The sequence below is a fragment of the Prionailurus viverrinus genome, chromosome B4 (genome assembly GCF_022837055.1).
Source record: "Prionailurus viverrinus isolate Anna chromosome B4, UM_Priviv_1.0, whole genome shotgun sequence".
Taxonomy (NCBI): Eukaryota; Metazoa; Chordata; class Mammalia; order Carnivora; family Felidae; genus Prionailurus; species Prionailurus viverrinus.
This window is the reverse complement of record NC_062567.1, coordinates 101,626,876-101,651,163: the sequence shown is the minus strand read 5'-3', so window position 1 is coordinate 101,651,163 and position 24,288 is coordinate 101,626,876. Positions and strand designations below refer to the sequence as shown.

Genomic DNA, 24,288 nt, shown 5'->3' with positions numbered 1-24,288 from the left:
ATTTGTCAGAAGGGCGTTATGCTTGACCTCCAAATTTGGCTGACAATTTACTGGTGAGATTCATTACTTTTGTGCTGCTCTGATATTTTGACCTATTTGCTGAGTTCTGGGCCATATCCTGGAAGGCCACCATAACTTTTGGATCCTGCATGGCTGCAAGAACCTCTGGGTCACTAAGAATTTCATTGAGCCCAGGCATTCCTGCCATTCCAAGCATTCCCCCTGCCATTCCAGACATGCCTCCAAGAAAATTACCACACATTCCCCCAGGAAAGCCACCTGGAAAAGAGCCATACTGAGCTCCAGATTGTCCTCTGGCTTCTTCCTCCCTCTGAGCTCTCTCGTGTTCTTCCCAAACCTTCTTAGCCCTTTCCATTCTTTCTTTGATGTTTCTCTCTTCACATTTTTGCTCATACTTTCTCCTGTGTTTAGCAATTTTCTGGGCCCTCAGTTGAACTTCTTTCAACATTGCACTAGCATCTTCATCATAATCCAATTTACAAGCAAGAGCAAGATCATGTGCTGCTTCTTCCCAATGGCCCAGAAGTCTGTGTCCTTTTCCTTTACACTTGTAAGGCTGAGCTGAGTCAGGATTTATTTCAATAGGTCTGTCACAGTCTCAAATGGCAGTATTTGGCTTCTATAATTTGATGAAGAACCTGGCTCTCGTGGCATACAGAATGGCCAAGCGAAGATTCAGCTTAATGGCATGTGTGAACAAGTCAGTGGTTTTCCATAGTTCACCATCATTTAGGGCATCAGTGGCAGCCACTTTTTTATCATTTGCCTGATCCATCATTTCCTGGGTTATCTCCACATTTTCATCTCCCATTTCTTGAGGGGCATCAGTATCTGGTTCAATCATACCTTCATTGTTAATTTCTAGATCACTCTCCTCACTTGATGGTCTGTCTTTGTATTTTTCTTTCCTCCACCTTCTTACTATCTGTTTTTTCTTCCTTGATATTTATTGTCTTCTGATTTAGTTTTATGAGTAGAAGGTGGTATTTTTACCCCCCATGCTCTCTGCCCACTCCCGCAGGAAGCACATTTTTCTCACTGTGCAGTACACTCAGATAGTGCTTACTCATTTTTATGAAGGCCTGACGCTCACTCACTTTGTGGGGGTCGATGGTCCAGTCAGTGGCAAGGCTAAGATTTCAGCCTGATTCCAGGCGAGAGTACTAGATCAGCGTGACTGTGTGGAAGGGTCATAGTTTCTTTTTCTTATCATTGACTTAACTAACCTCAGTGAAGAACCCAGCTGTGTCAAGTGGATTTATATTCTTTTGAACATTGAGAAACTATTCTTGTTTTTTTTTTCAACAAATGAACAGTATTTTACTATTTTGAACAATGTTTTTGTTTTTCTGGCTCTAGCTAAATCTGTTGGCCTCCTAATATGATTCAAATCTATCCAGTTCTCTACTATCATCACCCTATTGGGCATTATAATAAGTTTTCATCTAGATGACAATAATAGTTTCTGCCTGGTTTCTTCATGATATACGGGTTCCCCATCTGACTTTTTAAAACCCAGTTTGCTTATGTAAGGTCACCCTTTTTCAACCCCTTCAGTTGCTTTTAAGATAAAGAACACAATACTTCATATGGTCTATAATGCCCCATCTGCCTCAACTTTCTCACCTACCTTATTCTATATCCCATTAAACATGACTTCCAGTTCTTTGAATGTTCCATGTTCTCTCCTTTGTTGTTGCTGTTCCTTTCTTCTGGAACATTATCCTCATTCCACACCCTTGTGCCCTAACATTTCACCCTCTTTACCCTTACTCACCATGAACATCTCCACCATTCTTTCTTCTGACCTTCAGTTTGTTTTACTGTCCTTCAGTTCCTTACCTTTATTAGATTGTAAATTATATAAAAACAAGAAATGGATCTTGCTTTGCTCACTGTTTTATGTCCAGATCTTGGCACTTTTCTTGATAAATAGAAAGTGCCTCATAATGATAGATTAGCATAAATAGAAAAAATAATATAGGGGTGCTTGGGTGGCTCAGTCAGCTAAGTGTCTGACTCTTGATCTTGGCTCAGGGCATGATCTCATGGTTCATGAGTTTGAACCCTGTATCAGGCTCTGCTTGGATTCTCTCTCTCTCCTTCTCTCTCTCTGCCCCTCCCCTGCTCATGTGCTCTCTCTCTCTCTCTCTCTCTCTCTCTCTCTTGCTCATGTGCTTGTCTCCCTCTATCTCTCTCTCAAAATATATAAATAAATTTAAAAAAAAGAAAAAGAAGGAATATAGAATGTAAATTCAAACTAAATAACACTTTTTGATGCTTTGCAGTTAATGGTTGAACTCACTGCATAGATTTGAAATCAAGTATATATCTCTGTGATATTTGTTTTCTCTGAAAATAAATACACACACCCTCAATAACAATCTGTTTCCCTCTAGGAACTCAGCTTTGTTACATTAAGATAGTAAAGCCCAGTTATAATCTTGACCTAGGCTAATTAAGTTTGATAAATAGTATGTTCAAACTACTGTCCTTTTATATATTTCTTTGCTGACCCTAGTAATGTATTTAATATAGTTGCTAATTTGTAAGAAATTAAGAAGTACATATAATTTAAGTGTATAGCAACATTCAAAAGACACAGGAATCTTGGAAATCATGGAAAGATTGTGGAGTAGGAGGACCTTGCCTCATTCCATAAACAACTAGATAACACTCATGTCAGTGCAAATAACCCAGAGGATGATTAGAAGACTGGAAGAAAAAACTCCATAACTAAAGGTAGAAAAGATATCTGTAAAAATTAGTCAAGGGATTCACAAAATAAAAGGATGTAAAATATGACACTATAGACTAAAATGTGGTGTGGAGAGGATTAAAGCATGGGTTCAAATGTAAGCGACCATCAACTTAATATTGACTGCTAATGGTAATCACAAGTCCAAAACCAGTAATGGATATGCAAAGAATAAAGAGGAAGGAATCCAAGTATATCACTAAAGAAAGCCAACAAAACATGAAAGAGAGAAAGAGAAGGATGAGAGAAAAACTACAAAAACAACTACAAAACAAGTAACAACATGGCAATAAATACATATCTATCTATCAATAATTACTTTGGATATAAATAGACTAAACGCTCCAATAAAAAGACATGGAGTGACAGATTGGATAAAAATCAAGACCCATCTATATGCTGTCTACACAAGATACATTTCAGACCTAAAGACACCCGCAGATTGAAAGTGAGGGGATGGAAGAATATTTATCATGCAAATGAATGTCAAAAGAAACCATTGTAGCAATGCTTATATCAGGAAAATAGACTCCAAAACAAAGACTGTAACAAGAGACAAAGAAAGACACTATATGAGAAATAAAGGGGACAATCCAACAAAAAGACATAACAATTGTAAATATGCATCCAATATGGGAGCATTCAAATCCATAAAAGGTTTAATAACAAATGTAAGGGAACTAATCAGTAGCAATACAATAATGGTAGAGGACTTTAACTTGCATCAAAAGACAGATCATCCAAACAGAAAATCAATGAGGAAACAGTGGCTTTGAATAACACATGAGACCAGATGGATTTAAAGATATATTCAGAATATTTCATCCAAAAACAGCAGAATACACATTCTTTTCAGGTGCACATAGAACATTCTCCAGAATAGATCCCATATTAGGCCACAAAACAAGTCTTAACAAATTTGAAAAACCAGTCATACCATGCATCTTTTCTGACCATAACACTATGAAACTAGAAATCAACCACAACAAACATCTAGAAAGAGCACAAATATGTGTAGGCTAAATAACATACTACTAAACAAAGAAAGAGTCAATGGAGAAATCAAAGAAGAAATAAAAAATTACATGGAAACAAATCAAAATGAAAATTCAGTAATCCAAAATCTTTGGAATACAGCAAAAACAGTTCTAAGAAAGAAGTTTATAACAATACAGGCTTAACTTAAGAAGCAAGAAAAATCTCAAATAAGCAATCTAACTTTATACTTCAAGAAGCTAGAGAAAGAGGAGCAAACAAAACCCAAAACTAGCAGAAGGAAGGAAATAATAAAGATTAGAGCAGAAATACATGATACAGAAACTAAAAACAAAAACAAAAACAAACAAAAACAATAGAACAGATCGGTAAAACCAGGAACTTGTTCTTTGGAAAGATCAACAAAATTGGTAAAGCTCTAGCCAGATTCATAAAAACAAAAGAAGACCCAAATAAACAAAATCACAAAAGAAAGAGAAGAAACAACAACCAACAACACAGAAACACAAACAATTGTAAGGGAATTATTTTGAAAAATCATATGCCCATATATTGGACAATCTAGAAGAAATTGATAGATTCCTGGAAACATGTAACTTACTAAAAATGAAGCAGAAAGAAATAGAAAATTTGAGCAGACCAGTTACCAGCAATGAAATTGAATCAGTAATCAAAACACTCCCAGCAAAAGTCCAGGACCAGGTGGCTTCACAGACAAATTCTACCAAACATTTCAAGAAGAGGTAACACCTGTTTTTCTCAAACTAGTCCAAAAAATACAAAAGGAAGGAAAACTTCCAAATCCAGTGTCCCCTTGATACCAAAACCAGATAAAGACATCACACACACACACACACACACACACACACACACACACACGTGTATACACACACACACACAAAAGAGAGAGAGAACTAGAGGGCAATATCTTTCATAAACAAAAATGCAAAAATCCTCAACAAAATACTAGCAAACTCAATCCAACAATACATTAAAAGAAATCATTCACCACGATTAAGTGGGATTTATTCCCAGGATGCATCCCAGTATGCAAGGGTGGCTCAATATTCACAAATCAATCAATGTGATATATCACATCAATAAAAGAAAGGATAAAAACCATATGGTCATTTCAATAGATCCAGAAAAAGCATTTGACAGAGTACAACATTCATTTAAGATAAAAACCCTTAGGGGCACCTGGGTGGCTCAGTCGGTTAAGCAGCCGACTTCAGCTCAGGTCATGATCTCGTGTTCCGTGAGTTCGAGCCCCGCGTCGGGCTCTGTGCTGACAGCTCAGAGCCTGGAGCCTGTTTCAGATTCTGTGTCTCCCTCTCTCTGACCCTCCCTGTTCATACTCTGTTTCTCCCTGTCTCAAAAATAAATAAAACGTTAAAAAAATTTTAAAAAAACCCTTAACAAAGTATTTCTAAAGGGAACATACCTCAACATAATAAAGACTGTATATGAAAAACCCACAGCAATCATACTCAATGGGGGAAAAACTGAGAACTTTCCCCCTAAGGTCAGGAACAGGACATGGATGTCCACTGTCACCACTTTTATTCCACATAGTACTGGAAGTCCTAGCCACAGCAGTTAGACAACAAAAAGAAGGAAAAGACATCCAAATTGGTAAGGAAGAACTAAAACCTTCACTAATTGCAGATGACGTAATACTATATATATATAAAACCCTAAAGACTCCACCAAAAAACTACTGGAACTGATAAATGAATTCACTAAAGTGGTGGTGGGATTCAAAATCAATGTGCAGAAATCTCTTGCATTTCTTTACACTAATAATGAAGCGGCAGAAAGAGAAACTAAGAAAACAATCCCATGTTCAATTGCACTACAAATAATAAAATATCTGGGAATAAACTTAACCAGTGAGGTGAAAGATGCTACTCTGAAAACTATAAAACAATGGTGAAGAAATTGAAGACAACAGTAAGAAATGGAAAGACAAAAAAATAACAAAATTTAAAAAAAGGAAATGGAAATACATTCCATGCTCATGGATTGGAAGAACAAATATTGTTAAAATGTCTTTACTATGCAAAGCAGTCTACAAATTCAATGCAATCCCCCTCAAAACAGCAACGGAATTTTTCACAAAACTAGAACAAACAATCTTAAAGTTGTTTTTTTTTTAATTTTTTTAATGTTTTATTTATTTTTGAGACAGAGAGAGACAGAGCATGAATGGGGGAGGGTCAGAGAGAGAGGGAGACACAGAATCCGAAGCAGGCTCCAGGCTCCAAGCTGTCAGCACAGAGCCTGATGTGGGGCTCGAACTCACGGACTATGAGATCATGACCTGAGCCGAAGTCGGATGCTTAACCGACTGAGACACCCAGGCGCCCCAACAATCTTAAAGTTTGTGTGGAACCACAATAGACCCCAAATAGCCAAAGAAATCTTGAAAAAGAAAAAACTGGAGAGATCACAGTTCCAGACTTCAAGCTATATTATAAAGCAGGTAGTTATCAAAACAGTATGGTACTGTCAAAAAATAGACACATAGGTCAACGGAACAGAAAAGAAAACCCAGAAATAAACTCACAGGCATATGGTCAATTAATCTTAGAAAAAGGAGGAAAGAAAATACAATGGGGAAAAAAATAATCTCTTCAACAAAATGGTGCTGGGAAAACTGGAGAACTACATGCAAAAACAAACAAACAAACAAACAAAAAAGAAACTGGACCACTTCTTTATATTGTACAGAAAAATAAATTCAAAATGGATTAAAGATCTAAAACAAAAAAGAAACTGGACCACTTCTTTATATTGTACAGAAAAATAAATTCAAAATGGATTAAAGATGTAAAGTAAGACCTGAAACCCTAAAAATCCTGTAAGACAACATAGGCAGTAATTTCTGACATTGGTCATGTCAGCGTTTTTCTAGATATATCTCGTGAGGCAAGGGAAGCAAAAGCAAAAATGAACTACTGGATCTACAGCAAAATAAAAGGCTTCTGCACAGTGAAGGAAGCAATCAACAAAACTGAAAGACAACCTATTGAATGAGAGAATATATTTGTAAATGACATATCCAATAAAGGGTTAGTATCCAAAATATATAAAGAACTTTTATAAGCTCAACATGCAAAACACAAATAATCCAATTGAAAAAATGGGCGGAAGACATGAACAGACAGGTCTCCAAAGGTGACATGCAGGATGGCCAGCAGACACATGGAATGATGCTCAACATCACTAATCATCAGGGAAATACACATCAAAAGCACAGAGAGATACCATTTCACACTTGTCAGAATGCCTAAAATCAAAAATACAAGAAATAGCAAATGTTGGTGAGGATGTGGAGAAAAAGGAACCCTTGGGCACTGTTGATGGGAATGCTAACTAGTGCAGTTTGGAAAATAGTTCCTCAAAAAGTTATAAATAGAACTACCCTATGATCCAGTAATTGCATTACTAAGTATTTACCCAAAAATATAAAAATACTAATTCAAAGGGATAAATGCACCCCTGTGTTTATTGCAGTATTATTTATAGTAGCCAAAGTGTGGAAGCACTCCAAGAGTCCACAGATATATGAATGGATAAAGAACAAGTGGTATAGGGGTCCCTGGATGGCTCAGTCGATTAAGCAGCCAGTACTTGATTTTGGCTCAGATCCTGATGTCATGGTTGTGAGATCGAGCCCTGCATTGGGCTCTGCAGTGAGTGTGGAGCCTGCTTAGGATTCTCCTTCTCCCTCTCTCTCTGCCCCTCCCCTACTCACTGTCTCTCCCTCTCTCTCTCAAAATAGGTAAATAAACTTTAATTTTTTTTTATTTTAAAAAAAGAACAAATGGCATACACACACACATACACACTGGAGAATTATTCAGCCATAAAAAATAGACTGAAATCTTGCTATTTGCAACAACATGGATAGAGCTAAACAGTATAATGCTAAATGAAATGTCAGTCAGAGAAAGACAAATTCTGTATGATTTCATTCATATGTAGAATTTAAGAAACATGACCAGAGGAAAAAGAGAGAGACACAAATCAAGAGACAGACTCTTAATTGTAGAGAACAAACTAATGATTACCAGAGGAGAGGGTGTAAGGGAGGGGTGAAGTAGGTGATAAGGATTAAAGAATAAATACACTTAGAGTGCACAGAGTAACACATAGAGTTGTTGAACTACTATACTGTGCACTTGAAACTAAAATAACACTACATGTTAACTATATTGGAATTAAAATTAAAAACAATATAAAAAAGAGAAATAGTGTCAACTTTTAGCAAATTTTTGCTACTTAAGTGCTGTGATACAAATATTTTGTTTGATGATTGTGTAAATGTAAAAGTTATGTTTCTATTTTTCTTTAAAACATTTGAATTTTGGATGAATAAATAGTGCATGTATTCATTTTGAATGTTTCAAAATGAATAAACCCCGTTTATTTTTAAAAAATAAAAAAGAGAAATAGGCATCTTCATAAAAACAGTTGCTCATACCAGCTAGAATCTATTTCTGGTTAAGATTTTTCTTCTTTCACAAACTAATTTAAGCATTAAAAAATGCCTCTTTTCTGGTTTCCTCACTGTTCACTAATCTCTCTTAAAGGAAGAGATCAAGTTACTTCATTTGCCAGTGCCCTGTTTGTTAGTTAATCTGTGCATCAGTAGTTAGCTACTGGGCACTTGGGTGGCTCAGGTGGTTAAGCATCTAACTCTTGATATCGGCTCAGGCTGTGATCTCCTGAGACTGGCCCCTGCCATCAGGCTCTGTGCTAAGCATAGAATCCACTTGGGATTCTCTCTCTTCTCTCTCCCCCCCCCCCCCGACTGACACATGCACGCTCTCTTTCCTGCTCTCAAAGTAAATAAATAAACGTTAATATATATTATATTATATTATATTATATTATATTATATTATATTATATTATAATAAATATATATTATATATGTAATACTATATATTAATATATATATATATATATAGTAGCTAATTAGCTACTATTTTGACTCCCTTGCTTTTGTGGTCTTACTCATTGTTTCATCCTTTTGTATATGGTACGCCCTCCCCAACACACTGGGACATTTCAGAGGGTGTCTGTTTTGTTAGTTCTTTTACTTTCTGTAACTACATCCAGATTCTAAAGATAAATGGATTGTCATTTATTTTTCCAAATGAACTGAATATCTAAGGTAGCATTCGATTTCCTATTTAATTAAACTTCAGTCTACTTCTTACTCAGCTTTTTCCTCAAGGTGTGACTGTTCCTTTACAATTAATACAATGCCTAGAGTTAATAACTACAGTTAATTTTAGAAAAAAACTTTTTTAGAAGAGTTATTTCCCACCATTTTTAAAAACATTTTTATTTATTTTTTATTTTTTTTATTTATTTTATTTTATTTTTTTTTAATTTTTTTTTTCAACGTTTATTTATTTTTGGGACAGAGAGAGACAGAGCATGAACGAGGGAGGGGCAGAGAGAGAGGGAGACACAGAATCGGAAACAGGCTCCAGGCTCTGAGCCATCAGCCCAGAGCCTGACGCGGGGCTCGAACTCATGGACCGCGAGATCGTGACCTGGCTGAAGTCGGACGCTTAACCGACTGCGCCACCCAGGCGCCCCTTAAAAACATTTTTAAATGTTTGTTTATTTTTGAGAGAAAGACAGAACTTGAGTGGGGGAGGGGCAGAGAGAGCGGGAGGCCAACAATCCTAAGCAGGCCCCAGGCTCCAAACTGTCAGCACAGCTTGGACACGGGGCTTGAACACACGAATTACTAGATCATGACCTGAGCTGAAGTAGGGCGCTTAACAGACTGAGTCACCCAGGCGCCCCTCCTACCAATCATTTTAAAGTACAAATTTTTTTTTTTTTTAAGAGGAGACAGTGTTTCCTTTGGAATGTGTTTAAAACATTAATAATATTGTGCTATGTTACTTGATTAAGCTTTCCTCTGGGTGAACTTAAAGTGCATCCATGAAAATAAACTTCAGAGTAACAGAATTCATATTCTTTGTGGAACTGAAAAATTATAATTAAGAGTAAATATGCCTCCTTGTTGGGATGAACACTGGGTGTTGTATGTAAGCCAATTTGACAATAAATTATATTCATTAAAAAAAGAGTAAGTCTGCTCAATATTTTTTTTTACTTAAATTTTTGGAGTGGATTAAGGTTCACACAAAGTTGAGGGGAAGAAGGTACAGAGATCACCCATGTATGCCCTGGCCTCACACATGCACAGCCTCCCCCATTATCAACATCGTTCACCACAGTAGTATATTACAATTGATGAACCTATGTGACACATAATAATCACCCAGATTCCATTGTTTACAGTACAGGTTACTTTTAGTGGTGTACATTCTATGGGTTTGCAAAATGTATGACAAGTATCCATCATTATGGTTTCATACAGAACATTTTCACTGCCATAAAAATTCTCTGTGCTCTGCCTATTCATCTCTTCCCCCTCCCAACCTCTGTCAACCGTCGATCTTGTTAATGGCCTCATAGTTTTTGCCTTTCCTAGAGTGTCATGTAATTGGAGTCATATAATATGTAGTCTGTTTAGATTGGGCTTCTTTTGCTTAGTCGTGTGCATTTAATGTTCTTCCATATCTTTTCATGGCTTGATAGCTCACTTCTTTTTTAGCTCTGAATAATATTCGATTGTCTGGATGTACCTCAATTTATCCATTCACCATTGAAGAAGATCTTGGTTGCTTTCAAGTTTTGGCAGTCATGAATAAAGGTGCTATAAACATCAGTGTGCTGGTTTTGGGTGGACATAGTTTTTAACTCATTTAGCTAAATACCAAAGAACATAATTACTGGATAATATGGTAAGAGTATGTTTAGTTCTGTAAGAAACCACCAAACAGTTTTCCAAAATAAATATATAAAAATAAAACTTTACGGTGATTATAACCTTACAGTTAAGGATTATATATCATAGGAGATCACAATAAGCCATTTATAGTTAAGAGGAAAATGTCTTAGGGGAAGCTCTAAACCCCATTTTTTTTAAATTGTTTTTTTTCAAAGTTTATTTATTTTTGGGACAGAGAGAGACAGAGCATGAACGAGGGAGGGGCAGAGAGAGAGGGAGACACAGAATCGGAAGCAGGCTCCAGGCTCTGAGCCATCAGCCCAGAGCCTGACGCGGGGCTCGAACTCGCAGACCGCGAGATCGTGACCTGGCTGAAGTCGGACGCCTAACCGACTGCGCCACCCAGGCGCCCCTAAACCCCATTTTTTAAATCACCTACTGGTACAGTTTCATTATAACAAATAGATACAGCTTAAATAGGGTATTTATGCAACCCCACTAAAATTCTTTGTTCTTTGCATCTCTGTAATAGTTCATTTATACATATTCTTGAAGTTTCTCTTTATTTTAAAAAAAAAGGAGTATTAGTGCTTTGTCTTCTGAAAAGCATTTATATCAACAGTTAAAACATTTTTTCACTATGTATGTAAGTATGATGTATGTATCTATCTAGGGATAGATCATCTCCACATTATTAAATTGCCTGGTGCTTAGTTTTTTTAATGTTTATTTATTTTTGGGAGGTGGGGGAAGGGGCAGATAGAGAGGGAGAGAGAGGATGCAAAGTGGGCTTTGGGCTGACAGCAGTGAGCCTGATGTGGAGCACGGATGTGGGGCTCGAATTCATGAACCATAAGATCATGACGTGAACCAAAGTTGGATGCTCAACCAACTGAGCCACCCAGGCACCCCACGTGGTGCTTATTTAAAGTTGACGTGGCTGAGTAGGTATTGGTTTAAAAAAAAGTGTAAGGGTTTTATTTGACCAAATGATAATTATGAATGACCATTTATTGAAGATTCTATCAAGTATACTTTTTAATCAGTTGGGAGGTAAGATTCAACATCTTTGTTAGGACCTGAGTTTCTAAAAGTCTCATCTATTGGCACCTCGGTTCAAAAATAAGATTAGGAAAAAAACAAACAAACAAAAATAAGATTAGGATTAGTGGCAAAATTATCTAGGCAGGCAAGGTTTTAAAGGTTTTAGCAGGTGATAGTATAGATAGAAAGAGGGTCAAAGTGGGGAGGAGCTGTATATCATTTGAAAAGAAAGATGTTCTAAATTTCAGCCAGAAAGTGTCTGAAATTTATTGAAAGTTATATTGCCTTTGAGTAAAGAAAACATTAGATTTGATATAAAATGCTCACAGAGTTATTTATTTATTTGTTTATTTATGTATTCATTTGCTTTTTGTTATGTGAATTCTCATTACCACTATAGCAGCATATAATGGATCCAAATTCAACTGTGTCTTTTAGGCTAATTCAGGAAGAAAAAGAATCTACAGAGTTACGTGCTGAAGAAATTGAGAATAGGGTGGCTAGTGTGAGCCTGGAAGGCCTGAATTTAGCAAGGGTCCACCCAGGTACCTCTATCACTGCCTCGGTTACAGCTTCTTCGCTGGCCAGTTCATCTCCCCCCAGTGGACACTCAACGCCAAAGCTCACCCCGCGAAGCCCTGCCAGGGAAATGGATCGGATGGGAGTCATGACACTGGTATGATGATGTGCACAGAGAACATTTGACCCCATTAAGACTCATGTGCATTAGCTGATTCATATTGGGTGTTTGTTCTAAGGACTTTCTGTGTGTTTTATTGTTTTTCTTTTTTTCGCAACAACCATATGTGGTAGGTGCAACTACTAATCCCATTATGAGTGGAGGAAATGTAGCCTACAAAGATGTAATTTTTCAAGTCACATAATAAGGAAATAGAAGAGCAGCGATCTAAATGTCACATCAGAAATCTGAGTGACGGAAACCATTAAGTAAATTTTTCCTTATGATATCTTGGTGAAGTAGTTGGGAGTGAGTATTTTACTTTTAACACAATAAGTAACAGAAAATACTGGTTCTAATTGCTCCAATATAAGAACCTAAAATGTTAAATTTTTATAATATAAATAATATAACTTTAATAAAAAGAACCACCAAAACCAATAGCAACAATTTCCCAATTTTGTTTTAGAATTTCATGTCAACATTTTTACACTTCTTTATTCTTTAATCCTTTGTTTCATTTATTTTTATGTTTAGAATTAAAAGTCAGAAACCTAAATTATTAGGAATTAAAAGTTGGAAGCCTAAATTATTAGGAGGTGCTCTGAACATAACAGAGAAAATCAAAGTGCCCTTCGCTAAAAATAAGGTAGAAAAACCTCTGGAAAAAAAAAATGATAGGAACGACTACTGAATGCCGTGATGTTTTACTTCCATCATAACATCTGCACGTCAGAGGACACCATTTTCATAGAAAGCAGAAGTAACGGGCGTTCGAGAGCATGAGTAAATTGCCCACGTTTAACACAGTAAATGGAGCTGTATGTCTTTCAAATTTGCTGACGCAAAAGCATATACTATTCTGCCCATTTATTTTTTTCTGTGATTACCTAGAACTGTGTTTAAATGACAATAATGAAGATTTAAACATTCTAAACTATTTATGGAGGTAAAATTCTGGTTTTGTAATGAATATTAAAACTATACTATTAAAACAAAATTCCAATTAAACATAAATTTGGGGGTAGAAATTAATTAAAAATAAATAGATAAAATAATAGCTTAGAGACTGTAAAACTAGCACAAATATAACAAATGGAGAGTAAATTAATGTTACCACAGAAGAACATGAAGTGTATATAGTGTTTCTGCATATGTTCAGAAAGCTGTGAAGCTACTATAAAAAGTGTCACAATATCTGTATCTGTGTATGTATGTGTGTAAAGTATCTGAACAAAAAATTTTAATTAATTTTCTAAATAGCACCTTTAAATAAATATGTTGCAAAAATGTGTACTGTACCTAATATATATATATCTATGTGTATATATATAATACACATATACATATATATGTATATTTCATGCTCTCACGTCTAGGGAAAACTAATACATATTTTTTTAATTTTTATTTTTATAAAATTTATTATGTATAAATGTCTTTTTTCTTTAATTTTACAATTGTGAATTGAAACAAAACTGTATGGTGTGGCAGCATTTTTCATATTCAGGCTCTTTGCAATTATGGACTTCAATGCAATAAAGTCAACATAAAAGAGAAATGGCAATATTTTTAAAAAAGGAACCATTTACCTTCTTAAGCCATTGAGTCCTCTATTCTGCGCTCATTTCCAGACTTGATATTAAAAGTATTCTTAAAATAGACGTCATAGACAATGCCCGTTCAGAACAAGGGACGGTAATCAGAACTGACCCCACCTAGACACAGCACAAACTTTTTAGTCAATGTACTAAGATATAATAACCCAATATACTGAGCTACATTGTGATGTGGTGATTTTAGAAATCTAGGAACCATCAATTTGACTTTATTAACTAGACACGATACTCTCTTTGGCTTACTTTCTGTTTATATTTGCTACATATATTTAGCTTTTTAAATATGTTCATAAACATTAGTATCCTAATCCTTGATAGTGTTAATATTTTTATAATAGCAAAATAACATATTTATAATCATTTAGACATTTATATATATATATATATATATAATCATTTAGACATTATATATATATATATATGTCTATTTATATATAGACATTTATATATATTTATATATATTAGTCATAAATAAATCAACAGTAAATGAACATTATTATACTATAATTACAGTACTTAAAAAATATTTAAAGCATTTCTTGAGGGTAAAAAAGTACTTAAAATGTCCCATATCTGACTCAGAAAAACAATAAATGAAATTCAGGGAGTCTTTATCACCTAATAAAACGTCGTCATTAAATTCATCACTGTTATAGTGAAAGGCAGGTAGATTTTCTTTTACCTGTAGAAAATATGAGGGAGGGCATAATTTGGGGGAATATAATCCATGTTTGAATATTCAGAGGAAAATGAAAAGTTTGGGAGACATAAAAGCAGAGATTGAAAAGACATTGTTTTCATTTGTATTGTATGTGTGTATATGTTTTACAAAGATTGTTATTTTTCTTGATTATAAAATGTACTTTTATTTACTTTTACCTCACCACAAATCCATAAGCATAAGGAACATCCTGCCAATATTTAGTAAGAATATTGTGTGGGGTAAATCAACCCATTTTCCAGGAACAAAAATATATAAATGTAAATATAACTATAATGGAATAAAATTGTTTTACTTACATAAGAAAAATTAACAAAGATATTAAGTGAGCAAGATTCATCTGAAATCATAAAGAATTAACTTTTAAAAAAATTATGTAATTTTGTAACATTGTAACGTTGACAAGAAAACAGCAGCCCTAAAAACATATTTTATTGAGGCCAGAGCTCTTAGCATTTGGGAATGGGAGACTAGTTAGGAAGCCAGGAAGTTTGAGATAGCTCAGGAGCAGTATGCCTGTCCAAGGGTGGACCAAGGCTCTGCATAGATAAGGCAAGAGGGAATGCTTACAAACTCCATACATGTGCATTGGATCTTTGTTTATGGATAATCTCTTTCATTCCCATTTATATTTTGGGGAGAAGATAAGTCCCATATTTATTTCTCACTAGCTCACTACATGTGCTTCATATTCCCCAGGGTTCCATGTCTCAGATCCCATGCATGTATGCGTGACCCCATCATGTAGACCTGTCCCCCCCCAAACCCCACCATTCCATCTAAGAAGTTCCTTCTCTGAAGTCACTTTCAGGAGGAGTCCTCTTATAATGGGTAAAGACATTTATTTAGAAAACAATGGAATGAAAAAACAAGACAGTCAAGTTACAGAATACTATTAAAACTTGTAACATGGTCAAATGATACTCATTAATTCTGTTTTATGTTGCTTTTATTACTGCCAATCACAGCCAAGTGATCTAAGGAAACATCGGAGAAAGGTAATGTAAATATCTTTTGTGTGATTACTAGTTGAATATTGTTTTTTTTCTGTGAAAGTTTTAAAATTGCATTCCCTTTATTTGAAGCATTTTATTAACATAAACAGAAATATTAAAAGTATTTAAGCATTATCGAATTGTTTAAATATGATTATAAGAGCAAATGCCTCAAAATAAAATTGTTTATGTTTTCTAGAGTAATGATTAGATTATGTAGTCTACATATCCTAGAATTAGATTATTTATTGTCAACGCTAGAAGAATGCTGCTTACTTTTAATGTAGTTTTACTATTATTCATGGATGTGAGACCAACAGATCAGGAGACTACTGCCAATGAAAAGATACCTTGTTACTCACCCTTCCCTTTGCGAAGGCAAAAGCACCTGAGTAGGTCCTGAGGCAAAAAGAACTAAGAGAAAGGATCGGTAGGAGTTTTATTGTAGTTTCTGTTGGAAAGGCAAGGCAGGGTGAGCAGGCTTAAGATTGGCCTGTTTTAATCATTTCTGTGGGCTCTGGGTATAGGGGCTGTCTCTAGTTGTCTGATTCCTGGCCTGGCATGATTAAGGCAGAGGAATATTGCCTCCTGGAGTATTACAAGAGCCAGATCAAGAATATGATTTGGGATACTGGTCTAGATAGATTGATGTACATATGGAAGTCATACTCCAGGGAAGTAGTTTGCAATCTCTAGGAATTAGCTAGTCCTGGGAGGTGCATTCTGTCCTGGGTCAGCATGGTGCCAGACGCCAGAGCATCAAGAATATAGAAATTTCAGGGGCGCCTGGGTGGCGCAGTCGGTTAAGCATCCAACTTCAGCCAGGTCACGATCTCGCGGTCCGTGAGTTCGAGCCCCGCGTCAGGCTCTGGGCTGATGGCTCAGAGCCTGGAGCCTGTTTCCGATTCTGTGTCTCCCTCTCTCTCTGCCCCTCCCTCGTTCATGCTCTGTCTCTCTCTGTCCCAAAAATAAATAAACGTTGAAAAAAAAAATTAAAAAAAAGAATATAGAAATTACAAAAATATAATTAATCTTCTCCTTTCTTGTTTAATGTGACATCAAAAAATACATATTGGAAATGAGAAACAAAATTGACTCCAGTCCTGATTCACAAAATGACATCTTCTTAGATAATTGATAACAGCAGAATTCAGACTCATGGGATATCAGATGGGAAAGATTTCAAAGGTTGAACCTGCTCTCTAGAGCGTAAATCTATTTTTCAGCATCATCAAGATGTGGTAGGGGGCACCTGGGTGGCTCAGTTGGTTAAGCGTCCAACTTCCACTCAGGTCATGATCTCGCAGTCTATGAGTTTGAGCCCCACATCAGGCTCTGTGCTGACAGCTCAGAGCCTGGAGCCTGCTTAGGATTCTGTGTCTCCTCTCTCTCTCTGCCCCTCCCCTGTTCATGCTCTGTCTCTCCCTCTCAAAAATGAATAAACTTAAAAACAAAAAAGATGTGGTAGTCAGATTATGCCCACTTCTAAAACTATAAAAGTATTTTTTTTCTTTGTTTCTTTTTTAAGTTAAGGGAATCTATATTAACTTGTGTGGCATAGATTGATGGAATTTCTTTTCCGGAGTTATCATCTATCTTCCTATAGCATCTTCTCCTTGATACTAACACTTGGTTCTCAACTATCAAATTTACCATCATAATGTTCTTATTGTTTGTCTTTGACTTTCTCTGCCACTGAAAAGAATTATACTGGGAATATAGAAAGATATCTGAGTAGATGATGGATATAAAAGAAGTTTAGTGGATATAAGAAAAAAAGTCACAAAGGAAGATTCCATACAGAAATGCAGGCTCAGGGAATTCATAGGATGAAGAAATAGTTGATAAGAAAGGTAGGTCATGGAAAGAAGGCCACAAACTAAAAACTGTTGTTTATCAGGTTAAGGAGTTACAAGTGTGATTCCATTTACCCTTGAAACGAACACATTAAGGTAAGTATTATTAGTTTCCATTTTATTGATGAGGAAATTGAATCTTAGAGCAGGTAAATAATAAGCATATGTCATTCAACAAATAAGAGAAACCAGAATTCAAATCCATCTCTGATTCCAAATCCTTTCTCCTCTATTTTATTTATATAGTGTTAACTCTAAGCATTATTCAGAGGAAGAGTGTCTATGATGTTTTTAAGAGCTGATATTTTGAAAGTTTGCATAGTTTGACTGGCAGAATAGATAGAGGAAGGCATTTTAGGAGGTGTTTCAGGAAAAAAAAAAAGTAATAGAAGCAGAAAGGTCAGTCTTGGCAGAAATAATCACAGAAAACAATTATGGCTAGATCATGGAACTGTGAAGACATAAATACATATCAGGAAGAGTTTAGAAACACACTTTATGAATTTAGATGAGATGTGAGTTTAGAAAGAGTTTTCTGTAGGATTAACATCATGCTGAAAGTAGTTCTTGAAAAAGATTTTTCTGGTGGCCCTTTGCTAGTTGAAATGGAGAGAGGAAATCCTATATAGATGCCTACATAAATCGTTAAAAGGAATCAAGGCTTGGATGACAAGAGCCCAGACAAACAACTTCATTCGGTTTCTTCAATGCATGAAGTCTTTATCATGTATCATATAGAAACACATTTATGCATAATAGCCTAACATAGAAACAAAGCAAGACATTATGTGAACATAAGATGAGAACACAGCTTTAATTTTTTTGCTATAGCCATATTGCTCTTTGTCATTAGAACTTCCCGAGCCATATCTATTAGCTATGCTTTCCACAATCTTTCTATGTATAGGTATTTTAACGCACAGTGATGCCATGAAAAGAAATGCAAGATTTGTAAAATCTTGTAAAAGATTTGTTGTAAAAAATATCTCTTCACAGTCAACTTTACCATTGAATATCTTTATTGTAATGCGGTTTTATATGTCTATCTCTGACAAAATTTATGGTATCTTGAATTGTTCTGGACTCTGAACTAAATTCTTTCTTTTTCTTAATGTTTATTTTTTTCTGAGAGAGAGAGAGAGAGAGAGAGAGAGAGAGAGAGAGAGAGAGGCAGAGTACGAGGGGTGGGGGTGGGGGGCAGAGACAGAAGGGGACACAATCTGAAGCAGGCTTCAGGCTCTGAGCTCTCAGCTTAGAGTCCAACATGGGGCTCAAACTCAGAAACCACGAGATAATGAGCTGAGCTGAAGTCGGATGCTTAACCAATTGACTGAGCCGAAGTTGGATGCTTCAGCCACTCAGGTGCTCCTGGACTAAATTCTTTAAGGAAAGCCCTTCCATCCATCTTCTGGTTTCTGTATGCCTTTGTCTGTGTTCCCATGGGAGATAGTGAAATGAAACTGTTTGCAAGAATTATGTTCTTACCTTTTATAATCTTTACTTTAAAAAGAATTTTTGTTCTAATAAGCTACAACTCATGTTTTAAACATCTGGACCACATTTCATTTGCCTGCGTTAATAATACACTTTATCTGATAAAGTTGTAGTTTTGCCATCTTCTCTTCTCATTTCAAAAATCTCCTGTTTAAAGGGGGCCTGGGTGGTCAGTTGGTTAAGCATCCAACTTTGGCTCAGGTCATGATCTCATGCTCTATGAGTTTGATCCTCATGTCGGACTCTGCTGACAGCTCAGAGCCTGGAGTCTGCTTTGGATTTTGTGTCTCCTTGTCTCTCTGCCCCTCTCCCACTTGTGCTCTGTGTCTCAAAAATAAATATTAAAAAAATCTCCTACTTAAAAGATTTCCATGTTATGATAACCTGACTATGCATACCTTCTTAATGAATTAACTCAAATATGTACCCAGTAACTTTTTTGTAAGCCTTTACATTCTGATATGTTGAAACGGAGTCCGTGATAGCTTTTTCATAGTTCCTGGATATTGATCTATGGTGCTTATTCACTCTTAAATAATGTTTTTTTTTATGAAATGTGTCCAGGTTATATATTAAACTGGAATACCTTCACTTTTAAAACCGTTATTAAGCTCACATGCTTCAGTAATAAGAATTTATATGTCTAAGAGCTATATGCCCCAAGTTTTTTGTTTTGTGTTTGTATTAGAATTACTCAAATAGTTTTGCTAATGACTCTCCATTTCTGTCAATTTCATTTGAAATCTAGGAAGAATTCATCTGAATGAATTGTTTTCATTTCTAGATTGCAGTGGTGGAAGAAGATGGTCGGGAGGATAAAGCAACTATAAAATGTGAAACTTCTCCTCCCCCTACCCCTAGAGCCATCAGGATGACTCACACCCTTCCCTCCTCCTACCACAATGATGCCCGAAGGTATGATTCTCTCAGCTCACTTCACGGTTTGCATGCTCTCCTTCTGAAAAGATTCTTTCTTTAAGTGCTATCAAATAGACTGCTTAAAAATTTATATGAGAAATTTGGTTTGAGCTATAACTCTCCGTTAGAGTATTGCCCTCCTCCCTCTCCCCTCTCCTCTTGTGAAAAAAAAAATGCATTCTGAGATCAAATTTTTAGTTTTAAAATTAACTATGTATTTGTGGTCTTATTACTAGCCAATATTGATGAGATTATCTCTTCTGTATTTAGTGGATATTTAGTATTAAAATGAAGTCAGGCTAATGGAAAGACTCACTAGGAAGAATAGCAAAAAACTTAACAGACTCTAGGACAAAACTATAAATTTGGCTTAGGCTTAGGTGTAAAAGTAAGGTCTGGGGATGCCTGGGTGTTCAGTTGGTTGAACATCTGGCTCTTGATTTCAGCTCAAGTCATAATCTCACGGTGGTGAGACAGGGCTCGGCACTGAGCATGGAGCCTGCTTGGGATTCTCTCTCTCCCTTTCTCTCTGCTCCCCCCCCCCCCACCAATAACTAAAACATTTTTTAAAAAGTAATTAAGTTCTGAAAAGTCCATAATTGCAGTTCATTTATTTTTAGCAAACAGGTATGTGTACTACCCCCCAGGGTCTGGTGCTGACAGCTATAACAGCTAATAAGCAGAAAGTTCTTAGAGGGGGAAAAAGCATATCTGCCAAAATGTTAAAAGAAGAGGTAAGGGGAAATACCCTATCTGTTGTAGCAACTCATCCTGTGGTGCTTTCCATCTGCCTACAAAATTGTAAGCACATCACTATAATAAGTAGCATAAACAATCTAAGCATGCAATTCACATCTTAAATATATATGCTTTTACAGTCTTATCAATTGCAGCATCTCAAGACACATCATTGATATGGCTGTGCATAATGGCTTAGTATTAACACTTTAAGAATTTATCTTCTAAATAGTATGAATTTTACAACAAATATGCTTTAAAACAGAGGTTCTGTGCTGGCAGACATTTGCTCCTTTCTGTTTTGTTTATGTTTAATTTCTAATATGAGTATAAAACCCCAGTTACTCCAGCTTCAAACTATCTGCTTTCATCCTCCAAGAAAAGAATCACTCCTGTTTTAACATGTGAAAAGCTATTGGTTTGGAGTTTAGAGAATGTCAACTCATTAAAGAGGATGAATAAGTAAAGTTAAGTAATTCATCATGGTGTTGTCAAATGGACAGCTGTAGAATAGATAGCAATGTATCTATTGTACCTCTCCTATTAATACTATGTCAGTTACATTGACCAGGAATGGAGTCTAGAGCAACTTCTTGGAAATCATTTCAGTTTATCATATACCTGAAAGAATACCTGAGAACTGTAAGAAAAAACAAAATGATCACTAGAGCATATGAGTATTTGCTTTTAAATCCCACCTAGATGATTTAAAATTAAATGAATGAGGCACCAGAGGTGCCTGGGTGGTTCAGTCAGTTAAGAGTCTGACTTCGGCTCAGGTCATGATCTCAGGGTTCATAAGTATGAGCCCTGAATCGGGCTCTCTGCTGTCAGTGCATATCCCACTTAGGATACTTGGTCCCCCCTCTCTCTCTGTCCTGACCCACTTGCATGCGAGTGCGCTCTCTCTCTCTCTCTTTCTAAAATAAATAACGGGCACCTGGGTGGCTCAGTTAAGCAGTTGGCTCTTGATTTTGGCTCAGGTCATGATCTCAGGGTTGTGGGATCAAGCCCCCATTGGGCTCTGCAATGAGTGTGGAGCCTTCTTAAGATTCTCTCTCTCCCTCTCTCTCTGCCCCTCCCCTACTCACTCTCTCCCTCTCTCTCTCAAAATAGATAAATACATTTTAAAAGTTTTTTTTTTATTTTAAAAAAAGAACAAGTGGTACACACACACACACATTGAAATGACCAAAGGAAAAAAAGAGAGACACAAATCAAGAAACAGACTCTTAATTGTAGAGAACACACACACACATTGAAATGACCAAAGGAAAAAAAGAGAGACACAAATCAAGAAACAGACTCTTAATTGTAGAGAACAAACTGATGGTTACCAGAGTGGAGGGGTAGGAGGATGGGTGAAATAGGTGATAAGTATTGAAGAATACACTTAGGGTGCACTGAGTAATGCATAGAGTTGTTGAATCACTGTATTGTACACCTGAAACTACTATAACACTGCATGTTAACTATGTTAGAATTAAAATTGAAAACTTAATATCAAAAAGAGAAATAGTCATCTCATAAAAACAGTGATGATCTGCTAATACCAACTAGGAGTTATTTCTGGTTAAGATTTTTCTTCTTTCTCAAACTAATTTAACCATTAAAAATGCCTCTTTTCTGGTTTCCTGACTGTTCACCAATCTCTCTTAAAGGAAGAGATCAAGTTACTTCATTTGCCAGTGCCCTGTTTGTTAATCTGTGCATCTATAGTTAACTGCTGAGTGCCTGGGTGGCTCAGGTGGTTAAGCATTTGACTCTTGATACTGGCTCAGGCTGTGATCTCCTGGGATTGGGCCCTGCTGTCAGGCTCCAAGCTGAGTGTGGAGCCCTCTTGGGATTCTCTCTCTCCCCCTCTCCTGCCCCTCCCCTGCTCACGTTTTCTCTCTCTCTCACTCTCCCAAAATAAGTAAACTTTTAAAAAAATAAATTAAATAAATAAACATTTTTAAATTAAAAAAATAAATGAATTAGGTTCCAAAACTGAGAGAGAGAAAGATGGCTAGAAGAAAATCAGGTAAAGCTGTGACCTGGAATAGCAGCTTAAACTTCACTGTTAGTTAAATGTAAATGTCTTATCATAGGTCATTATGTTTAAGACTAAAAAAACCATACTCTGAGGTGGAAATAGGTAATGGAAGGTCATTTAACATGCAATTAATAAGCCAGCCTATGTTCATTGGTTGTATTAAAATAAGGGGGAAAATCATTTAGAACAAAAATCATTTTCCTTAGACAAAATTTGGAGGCTCAGAGCCCTAAGGCTGAGGAAAAAAAACAACAACAACAAATTTCAATATGCTTAAGAGCAAATGTGGGAGGAAAGGAAGAGAGTAAGTGTTCTTTCATTTGTCCCTTTATGAAGGAACAAGTCTGTGTACCTTGTGGATGAGCAGTTTGCCCTCTTTTGTGTTTTGCAGTAGTTTATCTGCCTCCCTTGAGCCAGAAAGCCTTGGGCTTGGCAGTTCCAATAGCAGCCAAGACTCTCTTCACAAAGCCCCCAAGAAGAAAGGAATCAAGTCTTCAATAGGACGTCTGTTTGGTAAAAAGGAAAAAGCCCGACTTGGGCAGCTCCGTAAGTGTGCATGAATTTGACAACTTCCGCTGCAACTCATTTTGGTCACTTGTGAGGGTCTGTCTAGTTTTCATTTCATTTCTCGTCTCTGCATTTTTCTTTTGCCTACCTGACATACTTCCTTTTTCAGTCAGCTCTGTAAATTCAATTTAGCTGAATAATGTTTAACAAAACTTACAAGGGAAGAATATTATAAAACATCCAATCCTTTTGATTCCTCTGTGAATAACAATAGCTAGACATTATTTAGGACTGACTCTGATAGACACAAGGTCCCTACGAGACAAGTGTTATTACTGTTGTTCTTATTTATCGATGAGTAAACAATGTCTTAGTAATTTACAGAACTGAAATATTCATCTTAGTGTCAATGTTTAAAACCACTGAGTATACTACCGCTTAAAACACAGATGTATATAAATGCTTTTCTGTTGAAAAAATTGAGATGCCTACAAAAAATCCATAATAACTTTTTAACCAAAATAAAGAATTGTGATATTCAGGCCAAAAAAGTACAGGTTTCTTTATTTAAAGCTATCACAGCTTTGCACAGAATAAACTCTACAGTATGTAAGTGGGAAGACAGAGGAAGGAATAGGGCAGTAGGGATTGTGTTAGTTATTGTTGGACACTAATGGAATAAAAATATAGATCAGTACAGGGGCGCCTGGGTGGCTCAGTCGGTTAAGCATCCAACTCTTGATTTCTGCTCAGGTCAGAATCTCACAGTTTGATTTGTGAGAGTGAGGCCGTGTCTGGCTCTGTGCTCTCAGCGCTTGGGATTCTCTCTCTCCCTGTCTCTCTCTGCCCCTCCATAGCTCACGCTTTCTCTCTCTCTCAAAATACATAAATAAACTTTATATATAAAATACATAAGTAAACTTTATATATATGTGTATATACACACATATGTATATATGTATACACACATGTGTATACATACGTGTGTATATATATGTGTGTGTGTGTGTATATATACATATATATATATATATATATATATATATGTATATGAGCCTGGGTAGCTCAATTCATTAAGT

The 24,288-nt window shown here is 36.1% G+C and overlaps 2 protein-coding genes across 11 annotated transcripts in view; one reads left to right on the top strand and one right to left on the bottom strand.

Moving 5' to 3' along the window:
- Nucleotides 1-24,288, top strand: part of PPFIA2 (PTPRF interacting protein alpha 2) — a 477,511-nt gene that overhangs the window by 384,093 nt on the left and 69,130 nt on the right. For all 10 annotated transcript variants that reach the window (XR_007154244.1, XM_047868603.1, XM_047868602.1 and 7 more), the window contains 4 exons: nt 12,086-12,323; nt 15,635-15,664; nt 19,796-19,926; nt 23,094-23,248. Coding sequence is in view for 9 of the 10 variants with exons in the window: in XM_047868603.1 (XP_047724559.1) it covers nt 12,086-12,323; nt 15,635-15,664; nt 19,796-19,926; nt 23,094-23,248 (554 nt within the window). In the remaining variant the exon portion in view is untranslated. The remainder of the gene's footprint in view (nt 1-12,085; nt 12,324-15,634; nt 15,665-19,795; nt 19,927-23,093; nt 23,249-24,288) is intronic.
- Nucleotides 17-7,536, bottom strand: LOC125171289 (hsc70-interacting protein-like). Its single transcript, XM_047868608.1, is given in 2 exon segments — nt 17-908; nt 7,532-7,536. A coding segment is annotated over 1 exon segment (849 nt). The 5' UTR covers nt 866-908; nt 7,532-7,536.